Below are 14,067 nucleotides of genomic sequence, written 5' to 3'. Positions count from 1 at the left end.
GAAAAACTCCCTCACATAACTCTCTCGGAAAGACGACACAATCTTCTTTTATATTCGAGTTGATATAAAATATTTATAGTTGATATAATACTTTCGCATCTCGGAGGTATACTCAAATAACTATTACTTCCTAAAATACCCATATGCAATGGTAAAGTAATCGAATCATTCGTATTACGCAGTGTAATATTATTAAATTCAAAGTTTATGCTACAATTAATCTTACGTAAAAAATCTATACCAAGAATCCCAGCGGTTTCAGGTGGCAACTCCTTTATAACATGAAACTTATGATTAAATTCCAATCCGTTAACAGACAATGCTACATAAATATATCCCACGGTTCGTAATTTACCTCCGATTCCGTTAATGGTAATCGGCTCCTTTTGTAACGATACGTTCAGATTACTTAACGTGTCATATTTAATTGCACATACCGATGCACCGGTATCTACAAGCCATTTATATTTAATACTATCTATTTCTAATTCAACGGAATTACTATATTCGCTACCTAATATACTATTAGCCTCGAAAAAATTCCAAGTTATTTTCATTGTTATGGTAATTAGAGTTATTTTGACTATTTTGAGAAGTTTGGATGTTTTCTGTTGGAGTCATAAAATTAATTCGCTGCTTATTGTGACCACGACAAGATCCGCGACTTTGGTATGAGTACTTACCTCTATGGAAGTGATTCCCACGGTGTTGTTGCTTTCCACGCGAAAACTGCTGAGGTATCGGCTTCCTCCCGTTCAGGTTTCTTGTTTGAGTAGGCAAAGGGTATGATGTTTGATGCGATACATTATTGTATGTATACCTACCGCGTAAGTTTTTTCGCGTACTTGGACCACCTCGATTCCCGAAATAAATCGATGGTTCGGAGTATTCATTGGGTGGCATACAGGACGACTCCTCATCTTTTGCTGCTCTAATCATGTCTTTTAATGTGCTATAATTACGTGCCGACAAAATAGTACTGAGTTGACGATTTCGCAAGCCGTTTGTGAAGCTTTTAATAGCAATTTTTTCGTTTATGGGATGTAAAATGCCATAATTATCAATAGAACTGCTATTTTGTTTTATTTGCATTAATTCATTATGAATGGAAGTGCTAGATTTTTTAGCTAAAAGATGATTTCTCATATCTTTTATAAGTGCCTCGCATGACTCATATGTGTCACATAAGCGTAATTTAGCGCTTTCATTCAAACGTGTTTTTAAAACAAATTTAATTACCATAGACTTACCTTCTTCTTTAAGCGAAGAGCTATATAACTCTATCGAGTCCATCAAGTTTTTGGTGATCGATTCCTCCCCCGTCATCACTGGTAGGAGTGACACCGCTGTTTTAAAGTCGAAATTTTCCATGATTATTTCGCTTTGAATAGTACCCTCGGATGTTGATTGGGAACTATAATCCTTATTACAAAAATCTCTATTTCTAAAAATAAATCTTTAATTAAATCGCAATATGATTGTATTTCACTTAATGCCTTAGTCTTAATATGCTTACTTTTTATCTCATTACTTAAAATTATTAAACATTTATCAAATTCCTTCCGTATTTCTAACGATTCTTTAAGTTTCTCTTGTAAAATACTTTTAGTTCGCCCAGCATAACTCAATTTAACCAAATTGGTTTTTATATTTTTTAATTTTTCATATATTTTACTTAATTCACTAGACATTAAAATGTAGTTTAAAAAAAATACAAATGTTAAAAAAATAAAATAAAAAAAATGTTACATTATTCACATAGTCACATATTCACATATTTGGTGTCTCCTGGCGCTTTTCGTGGCGGCACTCGTAGCATACCCGAGGTACACGAGGTCCGGAGTCCGGTGACCGCATGAAAGACCGACGCAAATTATGCATCATCATTTCATTTCTCATCCATGTTGTGTGGCATTTCTTGTATATTTTGTATAGTCCATAAATAAGAGCCAAGCCCAAAATGGTGCAGATGATAATCAACACGACGGATATCCCAGTCAGATGACTTTTTAATTCATCTACCTGGGCGGAGTTCGAGCCTCCTGAGGCGCTTTGTGTAATGAACACTTCGTCTTTTCGTATATCGGAACGACACATGTTACTTAAATATATATTCAATTGTTTTTTAAATTTTAATTTTCACACATTTTAAACGCTGCCACGACAAATCCCAAGCAGACCGCCGATAAACTGGCAGGGTCGCCATGTAATGTTGGGATATGGGGAGTAAATTAATAGCACGTCTGTCACTCTCGCATGTTGCTTTAATTCTGACTTTTCGCATACATAGTCGCATACATATACACTACAGTACATTCTATTGAATATTGTCGCAAATTGCAAGAAGAACGAAATGCCTTATCAGATACTATGCTAAAAACAGAATAGTAGTTAATATAAAAAAAATGTCACTATATAACTTTGACTCGTAAAAGACTACAACTATAAAATAAATAACACAAACATTTCAAAGATTAATACTATAGTATTAGAGACCTAGGTATAAAAATTGATTCCAAGTTATCTATGATTGAACATATCGAATTTGCCGTAAATAGGGCATTTAAACAACTAGGCTTTATCAAGCGAGCGACTAGTTCTTTCAGTCACATCGAATGTATTAAGACACTGTACTATGTGTACGTTAGGAGTATACTGGAATATGCGGATAATATCTGGTCGCCCTTATATTCCAACCACATTAAAAGACTCGAATCCATACAGAAACAGTTCCTCAAGTACTTAGCATTTAAAGATTTTAAAAAAATTAACAGTTATGAGGATGCCTGTGTCTATTATGGAATGGAATCTCTCAAACAAAGAAGAAACTTGAGTGATATGCTTTTACTACAGGCTATTTTGACTGGTAAAACTGATTGTCCTAGCTTAGTATCGTATTTTCACTCAATGTTTCTCCGTTTAGATCACGAAATGTAAACCAACTTTCTGTGCCTAAATGTAACACAAATTACGCCTAACATTCTATTACTTTGCGTCTTGCGCGAACGTACAATAAAACACACACACACACACACACACACACACACACACACACACACACACACACGCACATACGCATGCACGAACTCACGCAAGCACACACGCACTTATTGTTTAAAATATGCTCATTTTAAATAGAAAATAAAAAAATGATTAAAAAGTAAAATGTGTATTAATAATTGATAATCGAACAACAAAACTCTGATTGCCTTCATGGACTGTCAGTCTGTATATCCTCTACATTATTTAATGCTTCCTCTTCAACTATTATGCTATCTTGCCTAAGCAGTGCAATATTATGAAGCACTGCACATGCCACAATAATTGGTGGAAAATTTTTGACATTTATTTATTTATTTATTCACTTTATTGCACAACTATTTCACAAAAAATAAATTGAGCAAAAGGCGGGCTTAAAGCTATATAGCCTTATCTACCAGCCAACCTTAGCACGTGCAGTTTGTATATCCTCTACATTATTTAATGCTTCCTCTTCAACTATTATGCTATCTTGCCTAAGCAGTGCAATATTATGAAGCACTGCACATGCCACAATAATTGGTGGAAAATTTTTGATATTTCTTTATTTATTTATTCACTTTATTGCACAACTATTTCACAAAAAATAAATTGAGCAAAAGGCGGGCTTAAAGCTATATAGCCTTATCTACCAGCCAACCTTAGCACGTGCAAGAAAGAGCGTACAGTAGATGCATAAAGCCATCCTTATATCGAATTACATTATACAAATACACACATACATACATATATATACACACACATATATATATATTTATGTAAGTGTATATATATATATATATATTACATAAATATATATTATAAATATATACATATAATATACTAATGATAAAGTAACAAAAAGTTAACAATAATACTAAATGTACAGTGTAATAATAATAGCTTAAATAAAAGGGAACGAAACCAAAAAAGGCGATAAAAGCTAAGACTTATATTTCTTTAAGAGAAATTGTTTTACCCTACTTTTGAACAAATCTCTAGAGGACGTTTCTCTGATGACGACTGGTAATTCATTCCAAAGTCGTATAGCGTTGACAGTGAAAGAATTAGATACAAAACCAGATGTGTGAGGAGGAATAGAAAGAAGAAGGTTATGAGAAGAACGAAGATGCCTAACATGAGTATCGGAAAGAAAATTAAATTTGAACTTAAGATAACAAGGAGCAAGTGGATTATAAACAAGAGAATACATAGTATTCTTAAATGCCTACGATCTTTAATAGGTAGCGAATTAAGCATTAACCGATATGAAGAAATGTGCTCAAATTTACGGAGGCCATATATAAATCGTATGCAGGTGTTATGCAATCTTTCGAGTTTACTTAAAAGTGTTACATTAAGATCGGGGTAACATGCATCACCATAATCTATAATTGGTAACAACAGACAATTTACCAGTTGGATTTTTGATTTAATAGGCAAAAAGTTTTTAAAGCGCATGATGGAGTGTAGCGTGGCATAAAACTTACGCGAAACCTCATTGACTTGGTCAGACCATTTCAACGAGTTATCGATTAAAACACCCAAATCTTTAACCTTAGATGAAATAGGTATAACAGTGTTATTAAATAATAAATCAGGTAAGGGTGGTAGGCTTTGAATTAAAGCTAACTGCCTAGGGCTCCCAATAATAATAGCTTGGCATTTTGATGGGTTAACACTAATTCCATAATTTTTTGACCAAGAGGCAATACAAGAGAGATCGTTATTAAGGGCGGAAATAGTGTCAACCAGGTGGTTTACGCTGCACTGTTTATAAAGCTGCAAGTCGTCGGCATAAAGATGGTACTGGCATGAAAGAATTGAGGAAATAGAGTTAATAAATAATGAAAATAGTAGTGGAGAAAGAAAACCGCCTTGAGGAACACCAGCAGCAACATCGCACCAGTCCGATCTATCGGTTCCAATACAAGTTGCTTGCTTGCGTCCCCGAAGATAAGAAGAAAACCACTGGAGAGCGATGTCTGAGATGTTTATGCGAGATATAAGAGAGAGTAATAAGTCATGATCGACTGCATTAAACGCGTTACTAAAATCGATGAGTATGAGAATCGTCACAGTCTTGTTTTCCATACCCTCTCTAATATCCTCGGTAACTTTAATTAGTGCAGTAGTAGTGTTATGGCAATGGCGAAAACCAGACTGAAGTGGATTTAATAGGTCACAGGACAACAGATATTCGGATAATTGAAAGTGGACAATGGATTCCAAAATTTTTGAGAGAAAAGGAAGGATGGAAATAGGACGATAATGGGAAGGCGTAGAGGGATTTGGAATCTTAGCTAGTGGTAGAACTAAGGCTTTTCGCCACAGTTCGGGAAAAGTACCAGTGCGTAAGGAAAAATTAATAATGTGGGTTATTAAAGGCAATAATGTTTCTAAAATGTGTAAAATCATCGTGCGACCTATCTCATCACATCCAATCGCTTTTGATTTAATTGCCATAATACGTTTCCGAACGTCAGCATCACTCACCATGGTGAAAGAAAATGAAGTGTCCTTACATATTGGCAGGCAATGAATCTTTGAAAGAGTATCGAGTTTAATATTGTCATCGAAAACAGGAGGAGACTGGAAGTGGCGATTAAGACTATTAATGTCAATAGAAATATTGTTGGAAGAGTTGGAATTTTTGCCGATGCCAATAGACTTCAGAAATTTTAATGTGTCTGAAGGAGACGAGTTACAAATTTTATCAGAGATGTATCGGCGTTTATAAGTTCTGCACATCTGGTTACACCTATTTCTTGCAGCCTTATAGACAGACCAGTTAAGTTATGTACGGTCAGACTTAAATTTACGAAATGCACGATCCCTTTTTGCCATGGCATTCCGGATATCACTGTTTATCCAAGGCGCAGACCCTCGGTTTTTAATTTTTACTAAACGCAAGGGAGCATGCATGTCGTATAGATTATTTATTTATTTTATTTAATACTTTATTGCACACACAATGAAAGGACATACAAATAAAGAGAATAATTACAACAAAGAAAAGAAAATAAGAGCGTGCAAAGGCGGTCTTATTGCTAAAGCAATCTCTAACAGACAACCTTTGGTGAAAGGATTTGCAAAAGCAGAAACAGGATAGTGCAAAAATAAAAATAAAATAATTTTCATGATAAACGAAAATAATGACTTATAATATACATACTAATATAAAATATATATAACCTACATACGTTACATATAAATATATGTATATACTTACATACATAGATACATAAAAATAAATATAAATACACACATATAACATTTTTATATATAATACATATTCAATAAACGTTCATACATTACTTATTGTAAGGAAAGATAGTGAGTTTTCACGCGACGTTTAAATATATAAATAGAATTAGAGCGACGGATTTCCAGGGGAAGCATATTCCATAGCTTCACAGCTTTAACAGTAAAAGATTCACTGTAAAAACGAGTATGAGCTGTTGGCATCTTTAAGCGATTGTCACTTCGTGACCGCAGATCAAGATGACAATCAGAGTCAGTGCCTAAAAAAGAGAAACGAGTTTTTAAGTAATTAGGAGATAGAGGATTATAAAGGATAGAATAGAGAAGGGAGAGTATATGCAAGTTGCGGCGATGTCTAATTGTAAGCCACTTCAGTTGGTTACGGTATTCGCTGACGTGATCGAATTTACGTAGCGCAAAAATAAATTTGATACAGACGTTTTGTAATCGTTCAAGCTTGTTTAGCTGTTCTTCTGTTAGGTCTGTATAACTACAGTCAGCGTAGTCCAGTATTGGGAGCAGTAGTGATTGAGCCAGGCAAATTTTTGTTTTAACCGGTAATAGGTGCTTCAGACGTTTGAAAGAGCTTATAGTGGCAAAAATCTTTCTACTTACTTCTGCAACTTGCACGGACCAGGAGAGGTTAGTATCTATAAGGAGACCAAGGTTTTTAACAGAGGGTTAAGGAAACATTGTCGTAAAGAATAGCGGGTAATTTACTATAATTAAGTTTGGAGAGTTGAAAGGTGCTACCAATTATAATGGCTTGGGACTTGGCAGGATTAACATAGAGTCCATACGCCTTGCACCAATTGCAGATGTTAAGCAGGTCCTGATTGAGTCTTGCGATGGCATCATCAATATCGTGTGCTGTACAAGTAACATAGACCTGCAGATCGTCGGCATAGAGATGGAAAGACGATGAAAGGATTTTTGGGATGGTATTAATGAAAATAGAAAACAGGCGAGGTGAAAGGACACTACCTTGCGGTACACAAGCTGTGAGAGGGAGATAGGAAGAAGAGAGGCTGTTAATGTGTACACTTTGCCGACGACCAAACAAGTAACTACGAAACCAGTCAGTTACGTCCGTAGCAACATTGATGGACTGGAGGACAGCCAACAGGAGCTCGAAATCAACAGTATTGAATGCATTGCTAAAGTCCAGCAATGTAAAGATTAATTAAATTAGAGCAAAGAAAGTCCAGCTTATCGTCGATCGTATCCAATTCGTATATCTGATTATTTTTTAGTAGCAGCTGTCTCTAATTTATTAAGATTAAGGTTAGAAAAATTTCTTAAGGATGCAGTTTGTACTGTAGGCTTAGGACTTTTAATGCTATAGAATAACTAAGTCGTGTTGAGAAAAAGCAGGAGCAGAAAGTTGGCCATATTTAACAACACGTTTAACGTCAGAACAGAGTATAAGATCTAAGAGAGAATCTGAAGTTAAGGTGTGATGTGTTGAAGATAGCTGTAGAATTTCAATGTTCACTGAATTAACTATGGAGCGCAATTTAGTCGCTCGAGTGTCATTCTTCATCAAACACGTGTTGAAGTCACCCATAATTAAAAGTTCATTGAAGTTGGATAAAAGATTCTCGAAAATGTCTTCTAGTGTTGAGAAATAGTCAATAGTGGGAGGGCAATATACTACACCCAGGACTATTTTCCTTCCACAAGCAATTTCCAAAAAAAGAAATTCAGGGGAAGGCTTAGAAGAAGAAGAAGACTGGCAGATGATTTTATAGCTAAATTGACTTTTTAAATAAATGGCGACACCACCTCCTCTCCTCCCAACACGATCGTTTCTTACTAATACAAAACCAGGAATGGGAAAACACGCTGAAGAAAGTGAAGGTTTTAACCATGTTTCAGAAATTAAGAGAGCATGAATACAGTTAAGATTAAAAGAACTTAATAGGTCCGTGTAATGACTAGGCACACTTTGAGCATTAATATGGCAAACATTAAATTTTTTATCTAAACCACAAAATTCGGCGGTTAGATTATCCCCTAAAGTTATTAAACTGTAATTGTTATTACTATGAGAGCTATTAAACGATTCATCCCCAGAATCAGCTGAGTAATAAGAGTCGTCGCTTGACATCATATTATGTTGTGTATTTGTATTTACTTTAAAAATATATGTATAAATAATAAATAATAAAACATTATATAACATATATTTATTTTTTTGTTTAATTTATATATATATATATATATATATATATATATATATATATATATATATATATAGCAACAAAAATATAATATAAAACTAAAACAAAGCGCAGGAATAAAATCTCTTTTTTGCACTAACTGCTGGACTTGGCACTTCAACAAAAGCATTACAGCAAAAGCATATAATCTTATACAAACTATAACTAATGAATTCTACAACTATTGTCTAAAGACAAAAAAAAAGCAAACAACACAAACGTAGTAAAATTAAAAAAAAAAAATAATAAAGCCATGCAACTAAACTATTCACAATTTACAAGTAAAAAACATTACAAAAAACAAGGAATAAAAACAGGACAATACGTGAATGGCTGTACTACAAAAATCAGAAAAATTCTAAAGATATACGTATGTATCTATTATTATGTAAGAAAAAAGGAATTTATATCTAAATATATACGTAAATATCTAATAGATAATGGTCAAAATATGTTTGAGTTGTCAGTGTTGTTACTCAAATGTAGATATATAACAAGGATGGCTCAAAAGACCAGAATCCAAGTTAAGGTTGTCATATTGACGTACGCTTGTCAAACTAATTTTAAATCAAATTGAAATATTTATCTACTAACAACAATAACAGGATTGTGAATTAATAGGTAGTTTGTAAAAAAAAAAAACATATATAGTAAAAGATATACATATAAGCATATATAAAAGTGAAACGTTAAGCATTACAAACACGCAAAATCATATAAAGTACGTAATTGGTTGTTGTAGAATCATCTACAACTAACATTAATAAGCACAATAACAAACAAAAAGGTTAACCCTTACAGCTTTTTTGCTACATTTCTACGAGTGACAATACCCGAAGTAGGACTGACCTTCTTGGAGCGTTCAGGTGGCCTATCTGATGGAGCTTTGTTGCTAGAACCACTGTCTGATGCCGTCATTTTTTTATTAACAGTTCCCTTCTCAGGAACTGATGAGTTACCACATTTAGGGAACTTTTTGATTAAATCGTCCAAGGTTTCTCTGTTAAAGAGTCGTTTCCTATCATTGTTGGGAAGTTTAACATAAACAATGCCGTTATGAGTCCAACTGCTAGAGATACCGAAGTGTTTTCTGGCTGCACTGAAAATAGCTTGACGTGACTTTGTCAAAAACTCACTAATTGACACACTAGACGATTTAAGTTTTTTCTTACTGCTCCATATTAACGACTTAGTATGAATATCACCAAATCTAACTAGAACAGGCCGCATTTTGTTTCCGGATTTCACTCCTAAGCGATGACAGTATTGGATTGATGAAGACTGAATTTCAGGGAGACCAATTGTATTATGAACAATATCTATTATGGAGGAAACAAGATTTTCACTATCGGATTCTTGAATTCCGTTAAACAATAAGGCATTCCTTCGAGTGTGGTTGTCAATATCATCAATCTGAGTAGCGAGATTCAGTGTGAGGGATTTTAATAAGTCAAGAATATTAAACACTGAAAGTTTGAAATCCCTGAACTCACTTTCTAACTTCTCTAAATTTGGTTTCACTGGCTCACTACTAGAGGAACTGGAACTCTTCAGTTGGTTCTCAAATTCTGTCATCCGTTGTCCAAGAGAATCAGCAATGCTTCTATGAACTTCCAGGATATCTTCAAGTTTCGCCATTATGTTAGAAATAATCGAGTAGTTGAAAATTAAAACAGTGTGGAGAACATCAAGTGTACAGTGCCAGCAGTAGTGCAGACGGTTTCAAACTATAGTATAAATACCATAGTTTTTGTTAAATTTTCACTATTATATTTTGCTATTTGTGAGGAATTGCACAATTAATGTAAGTTATTACTACTTTTATTATTTTAAAAATTAAAAAAAGAACAGAACAATTTGAAAACAGTGTTTACTTTTCGACATCTACCCGAAAAAAAAGGCCTAGGCCTTTACGTAAACATCTACGTTTTAGGACTCCAAAAAGCCTTTCAATAGGGTTCCTGGATGATGTTTGAGCTCTATTATATGCTTCTTCAGCAATTGTGTTTGGATTTAACAGAGGAGTAAGCAAATAATGTCGTCATGGGCAAACTGTCTCCTAAAAGCACATAATTTGCATAATCACCACCCTCAAATTGTGCACATAAAGGCGAGTCGTTAAAAATAGTACTATCATGAACAGAGCCCGGCCATCTTGCTACCACATTGCGGATGCATAATTTCGCATCACAAACTATTTGAACATTTAAAGAGAAAAACCCTTTACTGTTGCAAAAGGTTTCAGCTTGATATCCCCCTGTGAACAAAATTAAAAAATATAATGGAGTTCCCATTTATACGACATATATTACTACTTCAGGTAATAATGTAAGTAGGTATTATAGGCCTGGTGAATTGATTTTAATGTATGTACAATCAATAGCTCCTAATATCCTCGGAAATCTTGCAATGGAGTAAAAGTCGTTTGCCAATTCTAACCGTTCTTGAGATTCCGACATTTTAATGAAATTGCAACTGAGTTTTGTTATTGCAGCTGATACTTTATGTACCACACGGTGAACAGTTGCTTGTTCGACGTGGAATATGTCTCCTATAACTTTTTGTTAACAACCATTTATCCATAACAGTACTTAAATATCGTATACTATTCACAATATAACACTAATGTTAGCACGAACAAGGACTTAATTGTTAGTGTATCTAAGTCAGAATGATAAGAATAGAATGAAATTGAAACCTTATATATCTAAGAAAGCAGTAAAAGGGGAAACTAATAGGCCACCAGACAATCGGGGAATCCCTAAATTACGTATTAATTGCTATATCTACCGAAATATCGATGGCAGCAAAGTAAATACGGACATCTCAAAATCGTCATTTTACAGGAGAGCATATTTAGTTAAAAGTTATTTTAAATTTATTGTAAGTTATCATGAAATTTTCTTATATTGCAGTAAAATAACCTTCTTTTTAATTGGCGAGCAAGATTTTTTTTGAAATATGCGGTTGTATTTTTTTAGTCTGGAAAAGCTTGGACGCTAAAAAAGATATGTGCCTGTTATCAGTTTATGCGTCGTTATCAAAAACACGCTCATGACTAATAAATTAAGTGAATAACAATAATGCTTCAAATACATATTAAAGAAAATAGAATTAAAATTTAAACAGAATCTCCTCAATTTAAGAAAATCCTGCTTTTATCGAACTCCATATGTAAATTGACTCCATCTAAATTCACTGATTGTAGATCACTTAGTAGAATTCATTAATTTTCAGCATCTAAACTAAGAAACTAATGTTTGTAATAGTATAGTCTACGAAAAAAAAACGATGAATTTCTATAGAAAAACGAGAAATAATTCATTCATAGACTTGGACATATGCAAAACATACGACGTTAAAATGGACAAGTGGCAGATATCCGTGTTTAGAGGGGAAGGTCCCTTCTCCTCCAACCTCAAAATATTTTTATTAACTACACAAAAATGTAATTACTAGCACTAATATTTAAAATAACAACATTATAATAATAACATAACTGTCAACTATACGAAACCTCGTAGACTTTTTGCATTGTTTCCTTTAAGTTTGTTATATCCGAAATTTTATTAATTTCTTTTTGGACACCTTTTGAGCCATATTTATGAGTAATTTATTCCTGTAGACACTCATTGTTAAAGTATGACATATATTTTACTAATTTATGAAAGTAGAATGCGATACACAATTACATATTAATTTAAAAATTACGATAACAACGCATGTACACACAAGAACGTAATAAGATTAATAAGTGACTAAAGGCTTTGTTTACGTTTCAATAATCACTTGAACCTACGAAGTAAAAGCAGACAAATTTAAATGTCCGTTTTTATTGTGATTACTTTTAAAATTCAAGATGTTTTCATTTACGTGCCAGATTTTCCACATTATTTTGAAAATTAAAATTAAATACATTTGTAGATAAGGCTAATTCAAGCAAATTTACGAAAAAAAAACGTATTTTTGCCAAAATGCAGATGTCCGCATTTACTTTTCTGCCATCGATATGGTATCGGAATATCGGACGGGAGCTGTGATTGGTTCTCCAGTCGTTCCCTGCCTCTCACTCACACCGTCGTCCCGCTTACTTCATAAGTACAGTCGCGGTGTTACGTGTTTCGTTATTAAATTATTGTTTTTGTTTGGATTTTTTGTTGTATGATTTCGTTGAATTGTATAAGGTTTTAAAGTTAAAATTAAGGTTGATAAAAATACCTACACATAATAAAATGTTAAAAAGACAAGCACGAAAAATTATATAAAAGTGCATTCTGACCTTAAAATGTATACTGATGGATTTATTGACTCTCTAAGTCATCTCAGATTCATCCTCTGATTGGACAAACCTAACTGCCGGTGTTCCTCAAGGTGGCGTTCTCTCACCTCTGCTCTTCTCTATTTTTATTAATAATATATCGCGTGTTATTTCTTCTCCCTATCATCTGTATGCAGATGATTTACAATTGTATCGTCATTTTGAGTTGAGTGAGCTGTCTAACACTGTTAATTGCCTTAATGAAGATCTTTCGGCTGTTCAGTCCTGGGCTAAATCCTTTGGTTTATTGGTTAACCCCGACAAATCTCAGGCCATGATTGTTGGTAGCAGTAGATTAAGATGTAAAATAGACTGGTCGTCTGTACCCTGTGTCATGTATGCTGGGGTTCCAATAGCATACCATGACAAAGTAAAAAATTTGGGCCTGATCATAGACTGCAACATGTCTTGGACTGCTCACCTCAACGATATCAGTAAGCGTTTTCATTACACTTTTCACTCTCTCAAACGTCTCCAATATTTTCTGCCCTTTAATACCAAAATTATGCTCGCTCAATCACTTCTTCTCCCAATTATTGACTACGCCGATGCCTGCTTTCTAGATGTGACGGAGGAGCAACTTAATAAGTTAGAGCGCCTACAAAACCTCGCTATTCGTTTCATTTTCGGCCTACGTAAGTATGACCATGTTTCTCATCTCCGCTCTCAACTTAAATGGCTCCCTATCCGATTTCGCCGAGATATGCACATCCTTTCTGTCCTTTTCAACATACTCAATAACCCGCATACTCCTTCGTACCTTAGCTCCCGGATCAACCTCCTACCCACTCCCATACGCTCCAGGCGTTCTTGCATCACTTCGATGCTTGATGTGCCTAGGAGTAACACAAAATTTCAACTGCAATCGTTTACAGTACGAGCTCCGATACTGTGGAATAACCTGCCGAAATCCATCCAAAACAGTGGTAGTATTGAGTTATTTAGAAGCCGCTTGAAACATTATTTTCTCTCACAAGCTAACCCTTCATCTTAACCTTACTTCTCCCCATGTCTTATCTGTTTTATTTTATATACTAAATTAACATCGATCTGTAAATATGTATGTATATGTATTTATATAGTATATATAAATAATATACGTAGTATATGTATTTTGTGCACTGTATTTTTATGTATGTTTATGTATTATATTTTTATTTATGTATGTATTTATATTTTCATATTTTTCTATATATTTTCTATACTAGTCTGCACTATCTTGCCCGCTACAACACTCCGTCACTC

General features: G+C 34.0%; 1 protein-coding gene across 2 annotated transcripts; it reads right to left on the bottom strand.

The window, feature by feature from the left end:
• Positions 1–9,150: 9,150 nt before the first annotated feature.
• On the bottom strand, positions 9,151–11,164 carry LOC124542669. 2 transcript variants are annotated; one of them, XM_047120595.1, is made up of 2 exons: positions 10,879–11,164; positions 9,151–10,761 (listed from the first exon to the last, which is right to left on the bottom strand). In XM_047120595.1, the coding sequence occupies exon 2, from the start codon at positions 10,140–10,142 to the stop codon at positions 9,300–9,302; it is 843 nt and encodes a 280-aa protein (XP_046976551.1). In that variant the 5' UTR covers positions 10,143–10,761; positions 10,879–11,164; the 3' UTR covers positions 9,151–9,299. The 2 variants fall into 2 exon arrangements, with proteins under 2 accessions (XP_046976551.1, XP_046976552.1); XM_047120596.1 differs by having other exon boundaries at positions 10,944–11,164.
• Between the last annotated feature and the right edge of the window lie 2,903 nt (positions 11,165–14,067).

This window comes from Vanessa cardui, chromosome W (assembly GCF_905220365.1).
Source record: "Vanessa cardui chromosome W, ilVanCard2.1, whole genome shotgun sequence".
NCBI classification, from domain to species: domain Eukaryota; kingdom Metazoa; phylum Arthropoda; class Insecta; order Lepidoptera; family Nymphalidae; genus Vanessa; species Vanessa cardui.
The sequence above is the reverse complement of the archived record's forward strand: the minus strand, read 5'-3'. Positions and strand labels throughout refer to the sequence as shown.

What these genes read in the sequence shown, in the direction of transcription:
- LOC124542669 (XM_047120595.1), bottom strand. Translation starts at nt 10,142, where the DNA reads ATGGCGAAACTTGAAGATATCCTGGAAGTTCATAGAAGCATTGCTGAT.